We start from the raw sequence: 26,946 nt of genomic DNA, 5'->3' as shown, positions 1-26,946 counted from the left end.
AAATAAATAAATATTAAAAAGAACAGCCCATCTTGCTAACATGATGCCAACTTTATTGCAACAAGAAACGAATACACATCTTCCCCTAGGGGAAACAATAATATTCTACTGTGTAGTACTTCAAAACACCAGTGATGCTTTTCTTGGATTTTTAAACCCAGGTTCACTATGTAAGATATATAAAGATGTTTTTACAGCTTTCTAAACAACCTCAGTGTTAACAGTCGTGAGTGCTTAAACAGCTAGATTAATGCATTTAAATATACTAGACAGACAGCATCATTAAATTAACATACCCATCTCTGTGTGCAAAATCTTTTTAGCGGCCTAGAATAGTACTCTTTCAGGCTACAGATGGGATTTGGTAACCGTTTCTCCCATGTACTGAAATAATACAATCTTTGAAATGAGGTAGTCTGTATCCTGAGATTTGCAAAAGTTTCAAACCTCCCCTGCTTAAGCTGGTGGATCAGGTACAGGCTAATCTTTGGGTTCAAACCAGATAGACCCTAGTTTAAAAATCATGGATTATTTCTACAGAACCCGCAATGGAGGCTTTGTAGAAGTCACCCATGTGGGTGACTGTATGGAGTCAGTAGGATGTGTCTATCATAACAAACTGCTAAATTAACAATCCCAGCTGTGATGGTTAACACAATCTGAAGTAGCTTTACATTGGTGATGTATCCTAGAATATCTGGACTAAGGGCGGATGATGCCACCAACATGATTCTCAGTTGCTTTTTCCATTCTCTTCAGGTGGAAAGTATCTGGTTGGATACTGGTTGTGTTTACTGGATGGTATTCCCATTATTTAGCCTATTTTGGAATGGATAGCAGGCATACCTGATTATCTCAGAAGAACCCTTGTTCCATGAATAAAAGGTAACACAGGCACATCCGTAAAACAAGGAAACCTCACCGCCACCTACAGAGATTGGGAGTCAAACTTCTATCTTAACCAATTAAACAGCTCTGAAATTCCAGAGATCAAAACTTTTGGGGAAATCTCCTCTTAGATCCTAGGCCTGTATACTACATAGTATCCTCTTTTTCTCCTCCTAGCTAATCTCCCAGCCATAATCTACTCCCAAGGTTTTGATTCCCCATCAGCTGCACTCTTTGCAGCCTCTTCCTCCTCCAGTTTGGATGACTCTGCATCTGTACTGATGGCCAGATCTGTGGAACTTTCAGAGCTTGACTTCCCTGGCATGTCAGAATAAAGGCCCTGGAGGTAGTGGGCAAACCTGCCGTTCTTACTCCAATCTGAGGGAAACTTGGTGAGTTCCCTCTCTGGAGATGTAGCTGCCTGGTCTTTGGAAACTGACTTGGGAAGAGGAGAGGTCTCCAGCTTCTGTTTGGGTGGATCAGCAGATGGAGCACATTCTACATCATAACTACCTCCTGCTTTGGAAGTATCTATTTTTTTGCTCTGAAAGGAAGAAATGGAAATACTCTCAGGAGCATTGGAGGTTTCTTGGGGATTCTCATATTCTGCCTCCCAATCTTCTCTTTTATCCTGGCCAGTTGTATTGGCCAGCTCAGCAGCCACAGTCCTATCTACAAAGCTAGCAGGTTCACGTGTCCCTTGGCTCTTTTGCCATCCAATCTGGGTATGGCCCAAATGTCTTTGGTCTTCTGGGGCTCTGCACATTGCTTGCCAACAACTTCCACCTTGGTTCTTCTTAATGTTTACAGAAGGTACCCCAACTGATGACGTGCCTTCTCTCTTTCTATCCAGTGAGCCTGAATTCCAAGGGGTTGACTCAGCCAGGCTTCCTCTGCAGTTGTCCCAGGCCTTCCTGAAAGTCATCTGCTTCCCTTGCCAGTTGTCCCCTTTCCCATGCCTTCCACCTTCATCTCTCCGCTTCTCCTTCCATCCCAATGGAGACTGGGATCTTTTCCATCCCCTTGCCGAATCTGCTTGAAGGGACCCAGACCGACTCTTCCCTTCATTCCGTTGGGCAACCCTGACCCATTTGTTGTTTTGCCTGTCTGGGATTCCAGGGCTCACTCTTCCATGATGGCCATAATTTCCACAAGCTGGTTCATCATGGCGAGGCCCACCGGGGCGCCAGGCATAAGGAACACCGTCAGAAGCATTGCGAGAGGTGGGGTGGCAGCTGTTACAGCAGCTCATGGCTTGTACAGCAACCGGACAACGGCATGCAGAGACAGACCCTTGCCCACTGTGAATAGGTAGGGGTGCCAGGGCACCCTGTGCCCCTTTGGCAGCACTGTTAAGCAAGAAGTAGAGGACATCCAAGCGCACAGGGACTGTTAAGGAGGACAGATTGCTTGATGATGATGCACGTCCCAGGGAGAAAGGATGCAGCTCAGAAGCTCCAGACGTGGACAATTCACTGGAGGATGACCCAGATGGCACCAAGACTGGGGCATCGCCTTTAGCGGGCAGCTGATTCTCAGCCATAGGACCTTCTGTGTGATTCTAAAGAAGACACAAAGACTATAGGAGGAAGAACACAAAATCAGTGGTCAAAAAAACTATTTAATTCTCCAGCGTATTTTAAACAGGGCAGGTTTTTTTTTTCTACAGAGGAAAAGGCCATCTCAGTAAATCTGTATGTCATCTTCCTGCCCTGTCCGCCACAAGAAACACACAATAGCAGAATGCAACCATCACAATAAAAGTAGTCCTCGCTTAACGACCATAATTGGGACTGGAATTTTAGTTGCTAAGCAAAGTGGTCATTAAGTGAATCTGACCCGATTTTACCACCTTTTTGTGGTTGTTAAGTGAATCACCAGAGGCATTAAGTGAACCACATGGTCATTAAGTGAATAACTGGGTTTCCCATTGATTTTGGTTGCCAGAAGCTGGCTAAGAAGGTTGAAAATGGCGATCACATGACCACTGGACGCTGCAACAGTGATAAATGCAAACTGGTCGCCAAGTGCCCAAATTGTGGTCACATGACCATGGGGGATGCTGCGGTGATCGTAGTGTGAGGACTGGTCACAAGCCAGTTTTTTAGCACCATCGTAAGTCTGAACCATCACTAAATGAATGGCGTTAAGCGAGGACTACCTGTAAGCCAAAAATGAATAAATACCCTTAGGAAATTTAAAGAACTTAGTCACTGTGGTTTATAAACTATCATTCTCTCTCTTTCCCCCCTTCCTCTGTTATTAGTTTCCAATGAGAGAGGGCAAATAGTTATTGGAAAGAGCACCTGTTTTACCTGCAAAAGGTCTCTCCAAGAAGGGTCAGCTTGGGGTGAGGGAATCCTCCTGCTTCAAATCCTAAGAAGTTGCTGCCAGTAAGTGTTGGCAATACTGGGCTATTTCTTACCCTCTTTCTCTGCCCTGCACAACACTCGTTTACTCTGAAAAGGAGTATCATTATAAGTATAGGTATATTTAGCAAAAATGTATGACATAGTGTTTATACCGCGTGCTCTTAACTCATTCTTTAGAAAAAACATGGCTTCATTTTAACAGAGTTTAATACAGGATCATGCCTGCTGTTTTAGGAGAGACTGGCCAGGTTCACACAACTTGTTGGAAAAGATTAGTGGGTGCATTAACCCAGCGTGGTAAACTTAAATTTCAGCCTCAGGTGTTTGCATTCTGTACTGCCCCAACCCATTTGCCTAGTGGTGGCTGGGGAATTCTGGGAACTGAAGTCCACACATCTTTAAAGTTGCCACGTTTGAAAAACACTGGCCTAGTAGATGATTTAGTAGGTCAACACAGAATATGGGTTCAGTACCCAGTTAAGCATATTGGGCAAACCCAAATCATGTTTGTACTTTTAATATGCTTCTGGATGACATGTGGAGATCATTCATCAGCTTCTTTATTGAGAATCTAACAAAATTCTAAATTAATATACCTTTAACCTATTCTGGAATTAATAGTGCCCTAGTCAAGTTCTGTGAGATGGGTGTATATACAAATATGATAAACAAACAAACAAACAGGAAGCAGTTGCCAACTGATTAGAAACCCAGCACCTCTCCTTTCTAGCGCTCCGTGGCAGTTGACTTACTCCTGTAGTTACCCGAAGAAGTCCATACTTGCCCAAGTTAAGGACAGCCTAGGAGTCAGCGTTATTTTCTCCAGAGCTCAAACTCCCCCCACCCCCCGCAAAGATCCACCAGATACCCTCTTCATACTGTAGGACCTAAGATCTGTTGAACTACAGCTCCCATGATCCCCAGCCGGCGGCTTTAGTCCAACGCATATCCTGTAACTTAAGCCAGTTTGGGGAACGCAGATCTTCCACACTGGGGGCGGGGGTTCTCCACCGCGAAAGAGTTTCTGCACCGATCGGGACCGAGAGGGCCCTTCCAACCCCCACAGGTGGTACCGGGGAGAAGGTGGAAAAGAAACGCCCCGCGGCCTCCGTCTCCGAAGGACCTCACCACCCGTGCGCCGCCCCCGCTCTTCCCACGGGGCGCAAGCAGGCGACCTCGATCTCGCAGAGAAAAAGCACGGGGTGGGCGGGGGCGTGGCTAGCGGAGGGGGCGGACCGAATGCTAATGAAACAAGAAATCGCCGAAGCGAGGAAGGAGGGTGTAGAGTTTTGAGGTCGTTTTATTTCCCCTTTCTCTTTCTCTCTTCCTGTTTCTCTCTCCATCCCCCGCTCAACCAAGAGAGGTCTTTCTGTCTCCCACTCCCTGAGTAGAAAGGATCACGCGTAGATGTATCTGGAGTGTAACTCCTTATGTCAGTTGTATTTTTAGGGTGTCCAAAATATTGCGGCGAAGCGAATGCAGGCGGTGGCTGGCGCTCAGCAGAGTTGCGTAGGGACTTATGTAGGTTGACACGTGTTATATGACAACCCGAAATCTTATTGTGGTGTTTCTCAACCTTAGCACCTTGAAGATGTGTGGACATCACCTCCCAGAATTCCCCAGCCAGCCATGCTGGCTGGGGAATTCTGGGAGGTGAAGTCCACACATCTCCAAGGTGCTAAGGTTGAGAAACACTGTCTTATAGTCTCCACGTTTACTTAGTAGAGTTGTTTTAGTCCTTAATGGCAGATAGTTGGGGGGCAGCTATTTTCTCTAAAGGGGTGGCGTTGAAGCTTTTTCGTGATGCGCCCTAGAAATGTTGCATGGGAAAGAGAAATGGCAGAAAGATAAATCCATGCATCTCTTTGCCCTTATGAATTTCCTTCACTCCTCTGAGATGGGCAGATCACATAAGCAAGGCTGGGGCCTGCAGCGCCCTGGTTATAAATGACTCTCTCATAATCTCACAGAAGGTCTTCCTCCTTACATCAAGGGCCGAAGATCCGCTCAGCCAAGCTGCATCCCTGGGGACCACGTGAACCAGCCTAAGTAGTTTTCTTGGCAACAAGGTGGACATGATTTGCCATTGCCTTTCCCCAAAGGAGTGTTTTCAGCTTCCCACTTAAGGCTACCTCCCACTCCCCATCTCCCACTGATTTCCCAATATGTTCCAGTTGAGGATTTAACTGAGCAACTGCATTTTTGTCCTAAAGTTTTAAGGAAGTTGCAGATGGAAATGCACATCTCACAGATTTATTTATTCGTGTCAGAAGCATCACAATTAAAATAAGGCATACTGTAAAACGTAGACTTTAAAATATACAAGTTAAAATATATAAAAGCTAAACAGATCTTGTCACAGCAGATCAAGAGGAGGAAAAGGGACGTGATTTATTTAGTGCTATGCATGACACCTTCAGCAAAGGACCGTTACCTTGTCGTGGTGCTGGAGCTTGAGCACCTCATTGATGCCATGAGCTAAACCGTGAGGGGCCACCCAAGACGGGAAGGTCATGACAGAGAGGTCAGACTAAATGCGATCCCTGGGGAAGGTAATGGCAACCCACCCCAGTATTCTTGCCGTGAAAACTAAATGGATCAGTACAACCAGAGATATGTCGGTATACCATCGGAAGATGAGACCCCCAGGTTGGAAGATGGTCAAAAGGCTACTGGGGAGGATGAGTTCAACTAGCATTTGCTGCTCTGTTTGACTCTGGGTTATATGAATTGAACCGAGACCTCACCAAGGTCTAGAGGGAGTTTTAACTCTTTTGAATTTTCTCCACTGCTCGACAATACCTATAAGCCCTTTACATCATTTATATCCAGCTGTAGGATATTGAAGAATCACAAACCCACAGGTTTGACAAAAGACATGTGTAGTTCCTTTTCTGGTTTTGTAAAGCCCCTGCAGAAGGAACTGAATGTAACATCTCTACTTAGAAAGATACTGCTAGGAGGCAATATAAGCATTCTTTTCTTGAGACTTTGAAGATCTGCTGAGTAGGTCGTTCTTGGTTATTTAGACAAATAATTCAACCTGATGTAAGTGATCGTCCCTATATTGCTATTATTCAAGAGCTAAGGAAAGGAATATTGTCCTATTTAATGAAAAACATGGATGGGGTTAAGCTGAAGAGGCAAGAAATACTCCTGTGAGATGGTATCCTTTGGCTCACAAAAATTGTCCCAGTTTACAGATCAGATTAAATAGGCTTTGTTGCTCTTCTTTTCTTCTTCTCCCTTCTCTTTCAGGAGAGCATAGATCTGTTTCTTTAGCTGTGCAGCCTTTTCCTGAGCTTCCTGGCTAGCTTCTGAATCATCTGTGCCCATCAACGTTTCCAGAATCATGTCCAGTGCACCAACTTTCTTGACAGACTCCATTTGCCTGGGCTCAACTTTGATCTCTTCCACCCAATCCAGATATGTCTGGAGCAAACCCATATCGGACAGGAAATTGCTGACAATCTTAAGTTCGGGTTTTCTGCGATGCAACTCCCAGAGGATACGTTGGCCTGCTTGGCTAAGCCTGTTCCCTATAACACTGTGAAAGGATTTGAAATTAGCATGGTGAGACACAGTTAAAGGAAGTACTGCCACAATAAGGCTAAACAAAGCTATGAATTGCTTCCAATACAAAAAGCGAAAGGTACAATTGCATTTACTTTCTAATGTACAGGCAATCCTCGTTATTAGCAGGTTCCACATTGGTGAATTTGCCTATTTGCTAAAATTCATTTGTAAACCCAAAATCAATACTGGTGATGCGTTCCGGGTTATTCGCAGACATGGGCAGAGTGGCAAAAAGTGTTTAGTCGCCGCTCTGCAAGGGTCTGCCTTCTCTCTGGTTAAAATGGCTATCAAAAGTAAAAAATTTAAATAAAACTTTAAATGCTTAATCTTTATTTTTTTTCCAGGACTTTCTTTATTTGTAAGAAATATATAAACAGTAAGTAAGGTGCCTTTACATAGAAGCACAATAAAACAAGGTTATGAGTTGATTGGTTGATTAAAATGTTGTGACCAGGGGCTGGTAGGAACCTAACCCTGTATTTCCCTAAGAACAATGGTTCAGTATTCGCTAATTCAGTGTTCGTGGCAGTTTTATAGAATTTAACTACTGTGAATAATGAGAATTTACTGTATTTTATTAGCCACTATAAGAAAAAAATGACAACACCATGATGAAGATTAGCCTTTCCCATTCTGTTGTCCTCCTAATTTCATGGGCTGTACATGCTATCATCTCCAGTCAGACTATCCGCAAGGTGGATTGGTCTGATGGGTCCAACCCACCCATGATTCTTGTGTGAAGTACCCAGAGTTTTATTTTATTTTATTTTGATAAATGTGAAACAGACACTTTGGAGCAATTTGGCACAACTTATAACTCGGGTGGTGCTATTTCCATTCCACCTGCCGATAGTGTAATATATCAACATTGGAGGTGGCTTCAATCATATGTGCACTAAATTCTCCAACTTTTTTGTTTGTTAACCTTTATGCAAATTATTTCTAATAGGTTCTACTCTTTTCCCTCTCTTGTAATTCTGCTAAGGTAGCCTTCTTCCCCAACTGAGTGCCCTCCAATTATGTTGGGTTTCAGCTCCCATAATTCCCAGGCCAGATGCCCAATGCTGGCTTGAAATCAAGTGAATTGACCTGCAGCTGGCCTGGTGAGAGCTGACCTAGGATTTTGAATTAATTTTCCATGTATCTTTGCAAAGACAACATTAAGGCAATCAGAGTGTTGGCAAAAAGTCTCATAACGATCAAGCACTAAGCAAACTGACCTTAGGAGCCTGAGTGTTGTATTTCCTGATAGAGAATCCAAAATGTTATTGAGACCTCTGTCCGTAATGTCTGTAATGTCCAAGTGAAGTTCTTCTAGGGTGGTGTTATCGCGAAGGGCACTCCATAAGAAACTTGCCCCATCGGATCTCAGGCGGTTTCCACAAAGCCTTGGGTGGAGCAGAAAATGTATGCAAAGTAACAGGCAGTTTTATTTAGCCTGCCAAAATCATCCAAACACTGCATTCCAACTCACAACATCCTGTGGAGTCTTGAGTAGGAAATTGCAAATGGTTTTATCAGAATGATTTCAATCTGGCAGATCTTAGGGTTTTTCAAATAAAACTTCACATCAACCAAAAATGAAGAAAGTACTAAACAACCTCTCCTGGCCATATACTAAGGGCTCTCCACCCACTTTGCATAATAAGGTCACCTGGTGAAATTCTCTTCCTACCTCAGGATATCCGTTGTAGCTCCCAGCCACTTAAAGAACCCACTTCCTTTGTTATTCATTCATTTTCTTCTCTGAATAAATTTTCTACAGATGAGGGGAAAAAGAAGGGAAAATATGCAGAATTTTTGGAATGCTTTCCATCCCTTTTACCAACAATTGGCGTAGGAGGCTCCAGTGCCACAAAATGATATGTTTGGATTGTGTAAGCCCTACTCTGGATAATGTGACCAGGAAAGGTGGAGCTTAGAATGGAGCATCAGCAATGCTTCTGAGCCACTGCCCAACTCTCTCTCTAATGGGGATGCCCTGAGTCAATTTTTTTTCTCTGTAGCCCCTGGCCATTTTTCATCCTGGTTTGTTTGTTTGGTTTTCTGGCTTCTCCCACCATACCAAAGGTGATCCCTTTGTATTCAGTTTTCAGAGAGTTATCTAGCTGAGAGAGGGAAGGAGTCCCAGCCCCTTTTAGTTTCTTCCCAACCTAATATAGCTAGAAACAGTGGGACAATCCAAAATGGTTCTGAACCAAATATGAAACCCAGAACCCACTTTAACATTCTGTAAATTAGATAGCTTAATTGCACATACTTCAGCAAAGGATCGTTACCTTGTCGTGGTGCTGGAGCTTGAGCACCTCAATGATGCCATGACCTAAACCGTGAAGGGCCACCCAAGACGGGAAGGTAATGACAGAGCGGTCAGACTAAATGCGATCTCTGGGGAAGGTAATGGCAACCCACCCCAGTATTCTTGCCATGAAAACTCAATGGATCAGTACAACCAGAGATATGTCGGTATACCATCGGAAGATGAGACCCCCAGGTCGGAAGATGGTCAAAATGCTACTGGGGAGGAACAGAGGATGAGCTCAACTAGCCCCAGACGTGATGAAGCAGCTAGCTCAAAGCCGAAAGGACGGCTAGCGGCCGACGGTGCTGGTGGTGAACGGCGAATCCGATGTTCTAAGGATCAACACACCATTGGAACCTGGAATGTAAGATCTATGAGCCAGGGCAAATTGGATGTGGTTATTGGGGAGATGTCAAGATTAAAGATAGACATTTTGGGCATCAGTGAACTGAAATGGACTGGAATGGGCCACTTCACATCAAATGACCACCAGATCTACTACTGTGATGATCACCGCTGCGATGCTTGTGACATCGCAACGACTCACATAACAATACAAGGAAATGGGTACCGGGCAGATTACGGGAAAAGGCAACTAGCTAACAAAAGAGAGTAACAGGTGCTGGTAACAAAGTATCGACTCTAGCCAGAGGCGTGGAAAGAAGAGATACAATGTTGCAAAGAAGGTAATTGACAAGACCCGGCCACGAGGTGCGCCCGAGCTGTCAGAAAGATTACGAACCTGATCGCCTGGCAATGACCCATCACCGGCCGGGAAAAACAGTCAAGGAAACACCCGAGGCACAGGAGGGGCTCCACGACCCCTCACCTACCAGCAACGGACTGAACGGGGCTTGGGGCACACTCGGAGTAAGAAGGGTTGGAGCGCTGACCAGCGCGGGCTATTTAAATCCCGTTCCGGTGCGCTCCACTCACTCTCAGCTTTTCCAAGGGCATGCATTCTATACTCAAATAAAACCAGAACCTAAGCCTACACTAGTGTCTGTGTTTTACTGGGTAGCAGGCAGAGCCTGACAACTACTGTGGACAAGAGGACCACAGAAGAAATGGAGTAGCCTTCATAATTAATAGTAAAGTGGCTAAAGAGGTGCTTGGATACAATCCAAAAAACGATAGAATGATCTCAATTCGAATTCAGGGCAAGCCATCTAACACCACAGTGATCCAAATATACGCCCCAACCACAGATGCTGAAGAAGCTGAAGTAGAGCAGTTCTATGAGGATCTGCAGCACCTACTGGACAACACGCCTAAAAGAGATGTTATTTTCATCACGGGAGACTGGAATGCTAAGGTGGGCAGTCAAATGACACCTCGAATTACAGGTAAGCATGGCCAGGGAGAACAAAACGAAGCAGGACACAGGCTGATAGAATTTTGCCAAGACAACTCACTCTGCATAACAAACACTCTCTTCCAACAACCTAAGAGACGGCTTTATACATGGACTTCCCCAGATGGACAACACCGAAATCAGATTGACTACATCCTTTGCAGCCAAAGGTGGCGGACATCTATACAGTCGGTAAAAACAAGACCTGGAGCTGACTGTAGTTCAGATCACGAACTTCTTCTTGCACAATTTAGGATCAGACTAAAGAGATTAGGCAAGACCCACAGATCAGCTAGATATGAGCTCACTAATATTCCTAAGGAATATGCAGTGGAGGTGAAGAATCGATTTAAGGGACTGGACTTAGTAGATAGGGTCCCAGAAGAACTATGGACAGAAGTCCGCAACATTGTTCAGGAGGCGGCAACAAAATACATCCCAAAGAAAGAGAAAACAAAGAAGGCAAAATGGCTGTCTGCTGAGACACTGGAAGTAGCCCAGGAAAGAAGGAAAGCAAAAGGCAACAGCGATAGGGGGCGATATGCCCAATTAAATGCAAAATTCCAGAGGTTAGCTAGAAGAGATAAGGAATTATTTTTAAACAAGCAATGCGTGGAAGTGGAAGAAGACAATAGAATAGGAAAGACAAGAGACCTCTTCCAGAAAATTATAAACATCGGAGGTAAATTCCAGGCCAAAATGGGTATGATCAAAAACAAAGATGGCAAGGACCTAACAGAAGAAGAAGAGATCAAGAAAAGGTGGCAAGAATATACAGAAGACCTGTATAGGAAGGATAACAATATCGGGGATAGCTTTGACGGTGTGGTCAGTGAGCTAGAGCCAGACATCCTGAAGAGTGAGGTTGAATGGGCCTAAGAAGCATCGCTAATAACAAGGCAGCAGGAGATGACAGCATCCCAGCTGAACTGTTCAAAATCTTGCAAGATGATGCTCTCAAGGTGATGCATGCTATATGCCAGCAAATTTGGAAAACACAGGAATGGCCATCAGATTGGAAAAAATCAACTTATATCCCCATACCAAAAAAGGGAAATACTAAAAAATGTTCAAACTACCAAACAGTGGCACTCATTTCACATGCCAGTAAGGTAATGCTCAAGATCCTGCAAGGTAGACTTCAGCAATTTATGGAGCGAGAATTGCCAGATGTACAAGCTGGGTTTAGAAAAGGCAGAGGAACTAGGGACCAAATTGCCAATATCTGCTGGATAATGGAACAAGCCAGGGAGTTTCAGAAAAACATCTATTTCTGTTTTATTGACTATTCTAAAGCCTTTGACTGTGTGGACCATAACAAATTGTGGCAAGTTCTTAGCGGTATGGGGATACCAAGTCATCTTGTCTGCCTCCTGAAGAATCTGTATAACGACCAAGTAGCAACAGTAAGAACAGACCACGGAACAACAGACTGGTTTAAGATTGGGAAAGGAGTATGGCAGGGCTGTATACTCTCACCCTACCTATTCAACTTGTACGCAGAACACATCATGCAACATGCTGGGCTTGAGGAATCCAAGGCTGGAGTTAAAATTGCTGGAAGAAACATTAACAGTCTCAGATATGCAGATGATACCACTTTGATGGCTGAAAGCGAAGAGGAACTGAGGAGCCTTATGATGAAGGTGAAAGAAGAAAGTGCAAAAGCTGGCTTGCAGCCAAACCTCAAAAAAACCAAGATTATGGCAACCAGCTTGATTGATAACTGGCAAATAGTGGGAGAAAATGTAGAAGCAGTGAAAGACTTTGTATTCCTAGGTGCGAAGATTACTGCAGATGCTGACTGCACTCAGGAAATCAGAAGACGCTTAATCCTTGGGAGAAGAGCAATGACAAATCTCGATCAAATAGTTAAGAGCAGAGACATCACACTGACAACAAAGACCCGCATAGTTAAAGCAATGGTGTTCCCTGTAGTAACATATGGCCGCGAGAGCTGGACCATAAGGAAGGCTGAGCGAAGGAAGATCGATGCTTTTGAACTGTGGTGTTGGAGGAAAATTCTGAGAGTGCCTTGGACTGCAAGAAGATCAAACCAGTCCATCCTCCAGGAAATCAAGCCAGACTGCTCACTTGAGGGAACGATATTAAAGGCAAAACTGAAATACTTTGGCCACATAATGAGAAGACAGGACACCCTGGAGAAGATGCTGATGCTAGGGAGAGTGGAAGGCAAAAGGAAGAGGGGCCGACCAAGGGCAAGGTGGACGGATGATATTCTAGAGGTGACGGACCCGTCCCTGGGGGAGCTGGGGGTGTTGACGACCGACAGGAAGCTCTGGCGTGGGCTGGTCCATGAAGTCACAAAGAGTCGGAAGCGACTAAACGAATAAACAAAATTGCACATAGAGAGTTTCATCAGAAGTAGCCCTAAAGCAGTGTTTTTCAACCTTGGCAATTTTAATATGTGTGGACTTCAACTCCCAGAATCCCCCAGTCATCATGCATGTTAAAGAAAGCATTTTATGAGAGTGTCTACTCACATCAGTTTTTTCAGATGGCACTGGGGGGACCTTAGAATGGCTGCTTCCATTGCTGCTGTTTCCGAGTCTAGAGAGTTGTATTGCAATCTGAAACACAATGGACTCAGTTTGATTAATTTGGCTACAGAATTAACCCATTTTCTGGATTTGCACAGCCCACAGAACCGTCAGCTTTATCAAACAGGTTAAACATAAAGGTTAACGCTAACCATCTCTGGCATGCTTATACCGTTACAGCCACTGTCTTTAGCTAGCCTGGTTAAACAGGTCACATTCCTCTTGAGGGCAGGTATGATCAGGATTTAGTGAACCAGAAAAGAGAACTTGTGTGGTATTTAAAGCAGCACCCCCATCACCCGCAACTGCTTGTCCTGTCCCTTCTTGTCCAGATGGGCTGGGGCTTCAGTTCCTTGATAATATAGCTTGACCCATTTGGAAGGCACTAGATTAAGGGGGCACCATCAGCATAAATTATTGAGGTGGTGATAGGTAGGGGGCGTTATGGCGGGAGCCGGAGGGCGGGCCATCTTTGGGGAAGACACCCTCAGTGTTTGCTACCGGTGGCGTATTCCGGCCCTCTGCGCTCAGACCCAGGCCCTGGTCAGCAGATCCATAGGGGCCCTGGTTTCCGGCTGCTGCTTTTTAATGCCAGGTCAGTTAATAACAAGGCCCCCATGTGACTTGATCACTGAAGAGGGGGCAGACCTGGCATGTATTACCAAGACCTGGCTGGACCCGGAAGGGGGGGTGCCCCTTTTGGAAATGTGCCCAGCTGGGTTTACAGTACAACACCAGCCGAGATCCCAGGGCAGGGGAGGAGGGGTGGCTGTTGTCATCCGAGAGTCTCTTGTGGCCTTCAGGGGCCCTGCTCCACAAGTGGCCAGCTGTGAGACCCTGTTCTTCAAGTTGGGCTCCCGAGAACAGCTGGGAGTGTTGCTGCTGTACCAGCCTCCCTGCTGCGTGGAAACCTCCCTGCCTGAGCTGCTCGAGGCCGGCGGTGGAGTTCCCCAGGCTCGTGGTTCTGGGGGACTTCAACCTGCCATCCCTGGGGCATGCCTCGGAGGCAGCTCGGGAGTTCATGGCTACCATGGCAGCCATGGGCCTGTCCCAGATAATTTGGGACCCAACTCGAGACAGTGGCCTCACCCTGGACTTGGTTTTCTTGTTGGAGAAGTGGCAATGTGATCTGAGTGGAGAATTACAGCTGTCCCCTTTGTCATGGTCAGATCACTCCCTGGTGACCCTGAGATTCTCTTATGCCACCCCCCTCCGCAGGGAGGCAGGACCCATTCGATTGGTCCAACCCCGGTGACTGATGGACCCGGCTGGGTTTCAGAAGGAGCTGGGGGTTATACCCGGTGATCTGCTGCATGGTCCAGCGCAGGCCCTAGCTGCAGCCTGGAATAGGGAGGCGGCCGGGGCCTTGGACAGGATTGTGCCTGTGCAGCCTTTCTTGTCCCATTGAACCTGGCATTCCACATGGTTTATGGAGGAGTTGAGGATTCTGAAGAGGGTTAAGAGATGTCTAGAGCGCCGCTGGAGGAAGACAAAGACTGAATTCAACCGAACACAGGTAAGAGCCACTATAAGGCCTACCTTGTGGCGATAAAAGCGGTGAAACGTCCATACTTCTCTGCTCTTATTGTGTCCGCAGAATGCCACCCAACGGCCCTGTTTAAGATCACTCAATCCCTTTTGGGGAAGGTGGGCTCAGTGGCCCACCTACAGGGCCGTGCAGGGGAATTTGCTGAGCATCTGCAGGACAAAATCACTCGGATCCGCTCCTAGTTGGACTCCAGGTGTGAGGCTTGGTCTGGAGAGATACCAGTGGGACGGGCCTACCCAGTTATCTGGGAGCAGTTTGATCCTGTTGGACCCGAGGAAGTGGACAGGACCCTACGGACAGTAAATGCCACCACATGCCATCTAGACCTGTGCCCCTCCTGGCTAGTAAAAGCAGCCTGGGAGGTGACATGTGGTTGGGTCCATGTGATGGTTAATACATCCTTGGGAGAGGGGGTGTTTCCAGCTACCTTTAAAGAGGTGGTGCACCCCCTCCTCAAGAAGCCATCTCTGGACCCTACTGTTGTGGACAATTCTCATCCAGTCTCCCACCTTCCCTTTTTGGGGAAGGTGGTTGAGAAAGTGGTGGCTTTGCAGCTCCAGAGGATCCTGGAGGAAACGGATTATCTAGACCCCTTTCAGTCAGGTTTCAGGCCCGGTTATGGGATGGAAACTGCATCGATTGCACTTATGGATGATCTCTGGCGGGAGTGGGATGGAGGCAGTGCATCCATCCTTGCTCTCCTTGATCTCTCAGTGGCTTTCGATACCATCGACCATGGTATCCTTTTGGGGCGGCTCAAGGAGTTGGGGTTGGGTGGTGTAGTTTTACGCTGGTTCACCTTCTTCCTCCAGGGCCAATCCCAGTCAGTGTTGATAGGGGAGGAGAGATCAGCCCCACGCCCCTTCTTTGTGGGGTGCCACAGGGATCAGTACTCCTCCCTCTCCTTTTTAACATCTACATGAAACCTCTGGGCAAGATCATCCATCACCATGGGATGAGGTATCATCAGTATGCTGATGATATTCAATTGCATATCTCCATCCCGGGTGAAGTAAGTGATGTCGTGACTACCCTCTCCGAGTGTCTGGGGGCTGTGGGGGCCTGGATGGGGATCAACAGGCTTCAACTGAACCCTGGTAAGACTGAGTGGCTGTGGGTTAATGGTTCTTCTGTATCTGGGACATTAACATCTCTGGTTCTGGATGGGGTTGCACTGCCCCAGACAGACCCGGTGCGTAACTTGGGGGTCCTCCCGGACTCATGGCTCCTGCTCAAAGAGCAGGTGGCAGCTGTGGCCAGGAGAGCCTTTGTGCAGCTACGTGCTGTGCACCAGTTACGCCCCTTCCTGGATCGGGAGGCCCTTTGAACAGTCACTCATACCCTTGTTATCTCTCATATAGACTATTGCAATGCGCTCTACATGGGACTACCCTTGAAAAGTATCCGGAAGCTCCAGCTGGTCCAGAATGCAGCTGCGCGAGCTATTTTTGGTGCCCCCCAGAAGGGCACATGTAACACCACTGCTGCGCAAGCTGCATTGGGTACCAGTTTGCTTCCAGGTCCAATTCAAGGTATTGGTTATTACCTTTAAAACCCTACATGGCATGGGGCCAGGTTACCTGAGGGACCGCCTCTTCCCCATTACATCAACCCATCCCACCTGACTGTGCAGAGAGGGCATGCTGCGGACCCCGTCTGTAAGAGAATTCCATCTGGCGGGGTCCAGGAAGTGGGCCTTCTCCGCAGTAGCTCCCGCCCTGTGGAACATGCTGCCCCCGGAGGTGAGATTGGCCCCATCGCTCCTGGCCTTTCGGAGGAGTCCTGGTTCTGCCGCCTCACTTGGGGTGGAGAGGGGAATAGATCTACATGGGGATGGTTGCTATAGACCACTCCTCCCACGCTTGGACTGTTCTAGATTCTTTCGCCACCTGGATTCTTTATTTTTTCCTTCATTTATATTATTTATTATTGTATTTTTATACTGTGTATTTTATGGTTGTTGTTTTTAATCAATTGTTGTAAACTGCCCAGAGTCCCCCGATGGGAGGGGATGGGCAGGGACGAATTAGATAAATAAATTAGATAGATAAATAAATAAATATGCACCGCCTAGTTGAATGGGTAATCTCTTTGGTAAGAGATTATTTGGAGAAAGAAAAGAAACAAGCGTTAAGCGAAGACTTGAGGACGTGATTTTCTAAAAGGGTGAAAGAGCAGAAATGAAACTTAGGTAGAAACTCAGAACTAAGCAGGGAAAATGCTTAGGTGGGGGAGGAGGAAATCTGGTGGCAATGAACAACATTGGTCGTGGGTGGCCTAAATCAAGGAGAAGACACAAAGGTGATAAGGCAGAGAAAGAAGAGGAATTGGGTTGATTAGGCAGGACAGGTGGTAGGTTGTTCAGCATGCATTACAGCTTTACAACTGCAAGTCTCCAGTGAGGGACCAGCTCCAAAGACAGCTCAGGGAAAGGTAGCCGATTCTATGTCTGCGTGTGCCCATGTGTGCAGGGAAGGAAAAGGCTAGTTGCAAGATCCTTCAGCAAGAGCCAGTGCTATAAAGACAGGAAAGGAATTCACTAGACTGATTCCCAATGAGTTGTTTCACGTGATTCTTACTGCAGTGTAAGAGAACAGTAACAGCATTTTCTGTTTTAAGTGTTCGATTTCTGTAAAGCAGCTTCGATAAGAAGACTAAGAATAATAAAACTTTTGTAGTGCTGGCGGTGACCTCTTTGATTAGGTTTGAATTTCCCTGGAAGGTATTGGAGCCCCAACCAAGGTGCAAGCATTGGATTGGGTCCCAGTGGTGTTAAACCAAAAAAGGTGGATAGGAGCTGGGAAGAGTCCAACAGTGTAACCCAATTTATGAATAAGTTAATGAAGGGCTACAAATAGTCCTTCCTTCCATGCACAGGTCACCCTAGCAACTACACTTTTATGATCAGGAGAGGTTCTAGAATTAGCCTTAAAGGTTTAGCACACCCATAAAACTCTAATTCTCCAGGAATGGCATGGCATGGGAAATGCATAGGATTTAAAGTAGTTTAAAAGCAATGCACCTCTACGGTGTGGAGTAGATCTGCCTCAGCTTCTGCCTCTCTTGCATAGTTGGGAATAGGATATTGATTTCTTTCAATCTCATCATCACCCCACCTATTTAGGTCAAAGCCAGCAAACTGCCAAACAGATACTCACTGCAAAGTTTTGCAGCGATGGAGATGCTCCTGCAACTGCTTCAGTCCTCCAGTGCCCATATTGGTGTAACTTAAGTTGAGATTCTGGAGCACCTGAGACTCTGAGCAACTCAGTACATATCCCAAGGCTGCACAATCAGCTAAGTTCAATGTCACCTTGAAAAGATCCACCTCATCCATCTTGCAAGCTACCTTCTGGGTCACATCGTCCTGGTGCAGCTCTGCTAAGCAATGTATCAAGGACAGCAACCTCTGACCTGATTCATATGAAACCTTCTTCCCAAACCAGTCTGCCAAAAGCATGACTGGTTCCTCTGTCAAACTCCCAACCAATCCTTCCAGCTTGCCTTCCAGTCTAGAGGTCAACAACCCCATGAAAAACCTGGAAAACATTTGCAATTTGTCCCACTGTGGGTGTCTATTCAGGAATTGCAAGGTATAACTGTAAAGTCCACCAGCAGATTCCCCTGCTGGGTACAAAAGACTACTGGTATCTCCATCTTCTAGAGTTTTTCCATTCCACCAGAGATCCAGACAAGAGGTTAACTCCCCAGCATTGAAGTCCAAGATAACCACTGAGTATAAAGCAGCCAAAAACTCCTGTATGGTCAAGTGGAAGAAGCTGTAGACTTCATTGGTCTCCTTGAAGAAAATCTGATTCAGGTAAGCAGATGGAAGGTTCTGTGGATCAAAACCAAACTCCTGTAGTTCATCAACATAGAACACAGTCTGTCCCCTCAGCAGACCAGCATAGGCAAGCTGACCAAGCTGCAGTAACAAGTCTTTGTCCCTCCCTAGATCACACTTCACTGGTTCTTGTTGTTGAGATGGAGGCTTGTGCAACTGCAGAATGGTGCACACATAAAGGAGATAGATCTCAGTGATGGAGCTGGGTGGGGAGGCCTGGTTCACCCCTCCATCTGGGAAGTATTGCCCCAGAACTGTACAGAGGATGAAGCAGTAGAGAGGAATGAAGGTAAAGTTGACTAAACCGTGGTGGGTTGAGATGTAGCTCATCACTTCCATGCCATGTTCGGGGCTCTGGAAGAACTTGGAGAAATAGTCCTTCACCTGTGCTTCTTGTAAACCAAGGATGAAAACATGATGGTTAAAAAGATCTGATGGAAGGGTAATGGAAGACCTGGATGTGACCAAAATGGTGGACTCAGGAAGCAAGGTCCCATAGAGGAGACCACACACCAGATCTTTCACATGGGCTGACTCATATGCCCAGAGGCAGGGATGTTTGCTGTCCAGTGGATGCCTGAACTCATCCAGTCCATCCAAAATCAGGAGGAGCTCCCTCGGTCGCTCCAGCAGTGCAGGGAGAACCCTGCTCAGGTGTGTGAACTTACGGCAGATCAGCTCTTCTAAACTCTGGGTTGTGGTGATGAGACTGAGCTCCTGGAAGGAAAAATCCAGGACACAAAGAAAGCCTTGGAAGGCTGTGCCCAGTGCCCAGTAATGGAGGATCTTCTGGACAGTGACAGTCTTGCCGATGCCAGCAGGGCCACTCAGCATCACACGATGAGGTGGGGAGCTGTCCTGGGGAAGAGGAGAGAAAAGTTGACACAGGTCCAGGCGGGAAGAGGCATGGAAGGAATGGAGCCATGCCCGATGAGAGGCCAGCTGCAAGTAGTCATGGCTGGTAGGGCTGGAATAGGGCCTGTTGAGGAGCAGGAGGTCAGGGTAGTAGACTTCAGGACTTTGGCTTGGCTCAGTATCTTCCACGTTGGTGCGCAGCTTCTCAGTCTGGGTCAGCAACAAGCGACGGTGGCTTTGCAGGGCAGCTGGGAAAGCAAAAGCAGAGTGATTCTGATAATGCAGCGTTGAATGCTAGGGGGTATGCAAATCATTAATATCAAATTCCCATCTGAAGAATATCTTTACATGCTGGAGCTCAGAGATGAAACAGCTTTGGAAGGGGTGATGGAGGTCAGCTAGCTAATCCTGGCTTATTGCTTCTTTCACAAAACAGAATCAGAAACTTAGCTATATGCTTGGATCAATGTGCAGATCAGGTAGCCCAGTGATCAAACTTTGTTTGCCTAACAGTGTCTAATGGGGACCACAGAAATAAATTATATGCAGGAAGACTCAGCTTATTTATGACAAGCTGTGATTTCTGAGAAATCCCCTGGCTTGCCAGCTGTGTGATGATGGTATTTTATCATCAGTGCTGCTCCTTCCAATTTCTCTTTTCCCACTATGGTGGTAATTTGGGTGAAAGTGTTTTAAGTCAGGGTTAATTTGATTTAACTTATTCAACTGAGGTGCCATGTGATTCTAAGCAATTCTGGGCAACTCACAATATAATAAAGAAGATAAAATACAACCACCATCCAAACCAGAGCCAAAAAAGCAAATAAGTAAAAGCAGATAAAGAACAAGATGGTGAATCTAACCAGCAACACACATCCAATTCACAAGCCCAAGGCCTGGGAGAAGATTCAGATCTTCAAGACCCTCCAGAAGGCCACCCAGATTGCAGGGCAGGCACTGTGATAGAGAAGGTGTGGCTTGTGAGTCCTGACCGATGACACTCTTTAATTGAAAGGACCCAAAGCACACCAACCCTGCTGGAAGCTTCTCAGTGGTCTTTAAGGGCAGCCTTATGTAACAGTTGAGTTGTGAAGTGAGTAGGGCAGGAGTGACTGTCTGAAGGGCCTCCTGGTCCAGGAAAGGGCTCAGTGGGTGCACCAGATGAACCTGTGCAAAGGCCTCCTTGGTGTCCACTGCCACCTGCTCATCCAGGCCAGGGTTGATCAGAGGCCAGCAGCTGTTTGCTCCTAACAAACTTCATCCCTGACTTCCTGTTCCTGGGATTATCTTTCTACACAAAGCCTCCCTTTGCCCTTCAGCTATTTGGTACTTGTTGGATAATCTGCTTCTTTTATGCCTTTGCTAGGGAATCTTCCTGGGGACGCGGTGGCGCTGCGGGTTAAACCGCTGAGCTGTCGATCGGAAGGTCGGCGGTTCGAAACCGCGCGGCGGGGTGAGCTCCCGTTGTTAATCCCAGCTCCTGCTCACCTAGCAGTTCGAAAACATGCAAATGTGAGCGGGAAGGTAACGGTGTTCCGAGTCGTCATGCTGGCCACATGACCCAGAAGTGTCTATGACAACGCCGGCTCCAAGGCTTTGAAACGGAGATGAGCACCGCCCCCTAGAGTCGGATTCGACTGGACTTTACATCAAGGGAAACCTTTACCTTTACCTAGGGAATCTTACCCAAAGTTGGGCAACAACCAGTTCTGCCCCTACCTCCTCCTCCTCCTCCTCCTTCAGCTTGGTTAGATGGCTAGATTTTACCCTGGATCTTACTTAAGAGGGAGCTGAACAAGCCTCCCTCCTGAGCCATAGCGGTCTGCTCTCACCCACAGGAGCTATGGCTGTAAAGGGGGCAGCTGGCAGGAGTGTGGACAAGAGAATATACTGGTGACCAGCCTGTGCCTGCTGCTGAAGACTAGGAGTGCTCCCCTCAACCTTGTTGGGCCTCAAAGGAAAAGAAAGAATTTGGCAACTGATGTGCAAGAACCTCACATCAAACCCCTGATAACATCCCTGTTTTTTATGGTCTCTTTGATACATTTACCTTTGCTTTGTTGATTCAAGCCCCTCCGGAAAGTTGAGCTGTTGTTCTTTTGCATATCTGCTGGGACAGGAGAAAATCACTGTAGAACCAGCCTCTCCTTCTCCTTTGGCCTCCAGGGAAAGACAGGTTTTCTCTCCTGGGCCACTCGTTCCATCTGCAGAAAGGAGAGTGCCAAGACCTGGCCTTCTTGGCTACCTAGTAAAGCCTCAACAGTCTCACAAAGTTCATTGGGCCAACTTCCTTAGGTCCCCTTTTATATTTTTCACCTTGCCCTGGACAGTTGGATTGGCTGCCATGCGAAATTTCTACAATGCTCCTAGTGGATCTTATCTGATCTCAGTTGGCCAAACTTTTAACACATCTAGTTCCTTCAGATTCATATACTGTATCTTCTATATCAGTCTCTTCTCCCTAGCTGGTGTGGGTTGTGTGAAGTTCCCAGGCTCTGCTGGTCTTCCTGCTTGAAACACTTAAACAGCTGCATTTGTCTCTCTGTCTCTCTCTCTATATATGGATGGAGTGGTTCATGCCTCATGCTGAGCCATTGTTTAACCACAGTTTACTGAATATGCTGCAATTGGCTGGAGTTCACAACTACACTAGGCAATAATCCATGGTTTATAGGACTATCAGATCTGGCTGCAGCAATCCAGATGATTGCTAGATGGTCCTAAAGAGAGACAGAACATTCTAATTCTAACTCACTGTGGCCCAGTGGCTATCTGGAGTTTTGGCATCCTAGATCTGGGTTTGCATGACTCAGTAAGCTGGAGGCAAGCAAACTACATTATAGCTTAATTCAGTATTTCTCACCCTCAACAACTTGAAGATGTGTCGACTTCAGCTCCTAAAATTCTGGGAGCTGAAGTCCACACATCTTCAAGTTATTGGAGTTGAGAAACACTGGCTTAATGCAATGTGGGAACTCAATGCTTTAGCATTGACCAAAACTCTACCCAATTAAAGAAATTGGGTCAACTAGCCTCAGTTTTAACTGTAAGCAGTTTTAAAAGATCATCTCAATCGGAATAAATATGATAAACAAATAAAAACTTCCCATAGGGTGATGTGGAAACATAACTTGCCTGCAGATGTCCGTGGCAGCTTATACTTTTTGGGTTTCCAAAATGTCAGCAAACTCCTTCTGGACGTTTTAGGTGGAGGATCTAGAAAGAATAGAAACAATTTAGAAGCTACATAAGGTCTAACTCTTGACTCAGACTTATTCCTGTCACTGGGCTCAGCTTCCTGTCCCATTAACTACAGGACAATCATACCCCAGTAACCATTTTTGCCTTGTGACATATACTTTATCAAATTCCTCAGCCTGCAACTGAAGCAGCTTAAAGACATCTTTAGCTGTTCCAGGTATAAAATAATGTTTTACCTCTTTTCTCAACCCCGTTTTTGGTGTGGATATGTTAGCCCTTCAAGGTAGACAAGACCAAGAAACCCAAGTCATGTAGGCCAACACTACTTTTATTGTAAAGATATAGTAACAGAATCTTGAGGGTTGGTTTGGGAGATGAACATTAAGTGACATGCCCATGCCTAAGCAGAAGAGCCCCTGAAAAACAAGCATGTAGCTAGGCCTTGTTTCCCATTTAGCTGATACCAATTGTGCTATGGTTATACCTGGCAGAATTAGAAAAGGTTCTGCTTTGCTTGGCTTAGACACATTCTCTTGCAGCCAGTGCTGAAGATTGGGGCTGTAGATCTCCTGCAGTTCCTTCAGCTTCTCCAGGAATATTTGGCTTTCTGTTGGCTTGTGGCTGACCTTCTCCAGAATGAAAATGACCTGGTTCTTCCTGGAACTGATCTCCAGCAAGGAGAAATACTCCAGCTGGGTGATGATGCCAGAGACATGAAGCCAATGGAGCAGAGGAGCTGGACACGGTTTGAGCCAGTGCACAAGCTGATCCCAGTGCTCCTGGATTAGATGAGAACAACCTGCAAAATCAGCCATCTGCACAGATGGAGAGAAGAAAAAAAGGATGTCAAAGCTCCTGTGAGGAGGAATGGAGCAATTCCTTGGGCCTCACACATGGAAGAGGTTCCACCCGCTCTGGTACACTCTTTGGAATGGTCACATGGATGAATAACTTTCATTCAGGATCGTAGATAATATCTACAGACTCCCAAAAATGGTTCTAGAGCTGAGGATTTCCCACATCACAACTTAACTGGTTGGTTGACAGAGAAAATGGAGGGGGAAAAAATTACACAGAATGCAGGAAGAAGAACATAGAGGTGGTCACAGTTAAACTTTTTGGCTTCTCAGCATCTTAAGGGCTGTATGGCTTTTCAGCTCCCAGTTGAGAAAGGACCACATACTCACAAACAGGTTCAAAGGCTTTTGATGATTTGGCTTATTGCCCAACTTTTATTGGTTTTATTCCTAATTGAATGGATCCCCAGCCCTTCTCAGAGAGAAGGGATACCACTAGTAAATATGAAAAGAAATGGACCTTGTAATCACGACCTTTCTCCAAGGAAACAAAAGGGAGAAGCTGATAAGAGAAGCTAAGAAGGTAACCTTGCATTCCATCATTTCAAAGAAATAAAGGACTGGAGCTGCTGATTGTGGCTGAAAGGTTCAAGTGAGAAATGAGATATGATCTTTTCGCACTCCAAGCACTGCCATCTGTAGTCCTGTTCTAAGCTAAGGACAGTCACACTTCGGAAGGCTATGGAGTTGGGTTCAGGGTGGCCAGCTACTGAGGAAGTGTCTATACGTAGTATTGCATTTTACAAATCATCTTCAAAGCACAGGGCTGTGTACACTTTGAAAATGATTTGGAAGAAACAGTTGGAACCACGGGTATAGGTAGCAGCTTTCTGCTGACTGGCTCCTGTTTAAAGAAGCAAGGTGACGGAAATCTGCAATATTTTGCCATTTTCTTGTCTCCCTGAGCTAATCCCCTACCACTCCCAACAGAGGTTCAGGACCCTTTTAGTGGTTGTGTGCAGGCCTGGCATCATTCTCTCTGTCTCTGCAAGCATAGAACGTCAATCCTTCCATGAGTATCTGTTAAGCAGCTGTTGCAGAGCACAGAGGGCCTGCTAGAAAGAAATGGTGACCCTGTTTTAACATGAAGCTCAATTAAATATAGAGCGGTATGGGGGAGGGATATTGCCATCTGAGGTGCCTCAGGCTCAAAATCTGTGCTCATTTTGGAAACTCACTGGATGACCTTGTTGGCCAGTATCTCTTCTGCTTAACTGTCTCAGGAAGTGGGAGTTATTGAATAAAGAAGCTAACCATTGCAAAACACTTATGAACCAGTGAAGTCTAGCAATAATGTGAGGACATCAAAAATAGCCAACTCCGTATTTCATATTACTTGCTAGCTCACACACTGCAAGTACATTTCTACATCTGATGAAAACCATGACTTTGCTCTTCTCCTTGAACTTTCAAACTAGGACAGAGAGTTTAAGTTATGCGAGTCACAGGGTCAAAACCCAGCATACAGCTACACCCACATTCCAGCTTATTTTATTATGGGCCAAAAGTTCATCCATGTGGCTGAGCATAGGCACATTCTTCCCAGGAGTAAAATTGTCTCTCCCATTCTTTGCAACATGTCATGGGAAAAGAAACAAGAAGTGGAGATTCAGGTGTACACCACTTTATTCTTTTGGCAAGGATTATCATTCTAGACCCACATCAGCCTATCAACAAAATGTGTTGTGTCCAGGGGCACACAAGTGCTACTATTTCTGGGCTGCAAAAATCCAGGTCACCATTAGGTGGCAGTATAGAGGGACTGAAAATTTAACTTCTTTCCTGCTATCTCATAGTTGTCCAGATTGTTGCAGCCCAGCGGTGTTAGTCCTAGACAACACTCCCAAAATAGATGGGACCATGAGAAAGAAGTAGGTGAGATCAGGACACAACCTGTCCATTTAATGATATGTCATATGATTTCTCCTTCATGAAGTAAATCATTTCCCCTGATTTATATCAACAATTATCATTTGGAGCCAATGTGGAGTAGGCGTCAGAGATGGATTAGGATTGGGAAGACCCAGGTTCAAATCCACCCTCCACTGAGGAAGCTCAAAGAAGGATTTGAGAGCCCAACCATCTTCCTAGGCTTGTTTTTCAGGGGAAGAAATGAAGATGAGAGTGCCAAGTGCTCCACTTGGAGTACCTGGAGAAAAGGTGGGGTATAAACTAATGAATAAGAAGAATTTCATGGCAAGTTCTGGAGATAAGCACCACCCCCTAGAGTTGGACACGACTGGACTTAATGTCAAGGGAAACCTTTACCTTTACCTAAGGAGGGAATAGCATTAATTATTTGATTTTGCCACTATAGTATGAACAGCAGCCCTTCCCAATCAGCTTCTTTGGTTCCCATTGACTCCTCTTTCCACTTACCTTACAATCTGGAAGGGCTTTGGTCCTTGCAAATGTTCTTCATTCCACTTAGCGTAGAATCCAGAAGGACTGTGGTTCTTCTAGGTGTTACATAAGTGATTTTTTAATGAGAGCAAATGTCTTTTGCAAGTCTATAGATCCAAAGTTCCCAGGGAGTGGCTCAAACTAACCATTTATAGCAGCTATTCTTTAAAACTGTGTGGGGCAGAAGGATCTTGAATCTGGAGACGTGCAACAGGACCAGCTTTTTGCCAACTTTACTAAATCCAGCTAAACCGTGAAGGGCCACCCAAGAAGGGAAGGTCGTGACAGAGAGGTCAGACTAAATGCAATCCCTGGGGAAGGTAATGGCAACCCACCCCAGTATTCTTGCTGTGAAAACTCAATGGATCAGTACAACCAGAGATATGTCGGTATACCATCAGAAGATGAGACCCCCAGGTTGGAAGATGGTCAAAATGCTACTGGGGAGGAACAGAGGATGAGTTCAACTAGCCCCAGACGTGATGACGCAGCTAGCTCAAAGCCGAAAGGACGGCTAGTGGCCAACGGTGCTGGTGGTGAATGGCGAATCCGATGTTCTAAGGATCAACACACCATTGGAACCTGGAATGTAAGATCTATGAGCCAGGGCAAATTGGATGTGGTTATTGGTGAGATGTCAAGATTAAAGATAGACATTTTGGGCATCAGTGAACTGAAGTGGACTGGAATGGGCCACTTCACATCAAATGACCACCATATCTACTACTGTGGTCAAGAGGACCACAGAAGAAATGGAGTAGCCTTCATAATTAATAGTAAATTGGCTAAAGCAGTGCTTGGATACAATCTGAAAAACGATAGAATGATCTCAGTTCGAATTCAGGGCAAGCCATCTAACATCACAGTGATCCAAATATATGCCCCAACCACAGATGCTGAAGAAGCTGAAGTAGAGTAGTTCTATGAGGATCTGCAGCACCTACTGGACAACACGCCTAAAAGAGATGTTATTTTCATCACGGGAGATTGGAATGCTAAGGTGGGCAGTCAAATGACACCTGGAATTACAGGTAAGCATGGCCTGGGAGAACAAAACGAAGCAGGACATAGGCTGATAGAATTTTGCCAAGACAACTCACTCTGCATCACAAACACTCTCTTCCAACAACCTTGTTGTTGTTTATTCGTTTAGTCGCTTCCGACTCTTCGTGACTTCATGGACC

At 45.9% G+C, this 26,946-nt stretch overlaps 2 protein-coding genes across 3 annotated transcripts; both read right to left on the bottom strand.

Annotated features, from left to right (window-relative positions):
- Nucleotides 1-32: 32 nt before the first annotated feature.
- On the bottom strand, nucleotides 33-4,436 carry LOC134503423 (uncharacterized). The gene is made up of 2 exons (XM_063312225.1): nucleotides 3,204-4,436; nucleotides 33-2,467 (listed from the first exon to the last, which is right to left on the bottom strand). Exon 2 carries the CDS (start codon nucleotides 2,429-2,431, stop codon nucleotides 1,085-1,087), a length of 1,347 nt encoding a protein of 448 aa, XP_063168295.1. The 5' UTR covers nucleotides 2,432-2,467; nucleotides 3,204-4,436; the 3' UTR covers nucleotides 33-1,084.
- A 1,770-nt stretch (nucleotides 4,437-6,206) lies between these two features.
- LOC134503159 (NACHT, LRR and PYD domains-containing protein 12-like) lies at nucleotides 6,207-25,839 on the bottom strand. Of its 2 annotated transcripts, XM_063311814.1 has the most exons (7): nucleotides 25,739-25,839; nucleotides 22,987-23,317; nucleotides 21,352-21,408; nucleotides 17,761-19,549; nucleotides 12,997-13,083; nucleotides 8,057-8,224; nucleotides 6,207-6,807 (listed from the first exon to the last, which is right to left on the bottom strand). In XM_063311814.1, exons 2-7 carry the CDS (start codon nucleotides 23,315-23,317, stop codon nucleotides 6,465-6,467), a joined length of 2,775 nt encoding a protein of 924 aa, XP_063167884.1. In that variant the 5' UTR covers nucleotides 25,739-25,839; the 3' UTR covers nucleotides 6,207-6,464. The 2 variants fall into 2 exon arrangements, with proteins under 2 accessions (XP_063167884.1, XP_063167885.1); XM_063311815.1 differs by lacking the exon at nucleotides 21,352-21,408.
- Nucleotides 25,840-26,946: the final 1,107 nt, after the last annotated feature.

Source organism: Candoia aspera, chromosome 10, assembly GCF_035149785.1.
Source record: "Candoia aspera isolate rCanAsp1 chromosome 10, rCanAsp1.hap2, whole genome shotgun sequence".
Taxonomy (NCBI): domain Eukaryota; kingdom Metazoa; phylum Chordata; class Lepidosauria; order Squamata; family Boidae; genus Candoia; species Candoia aspera.
The sequence above is the reverse complement of the archived record's forward strand: the minus strand, read 5'-3'. Positions and strand labels throughout refer to the sequence as shown.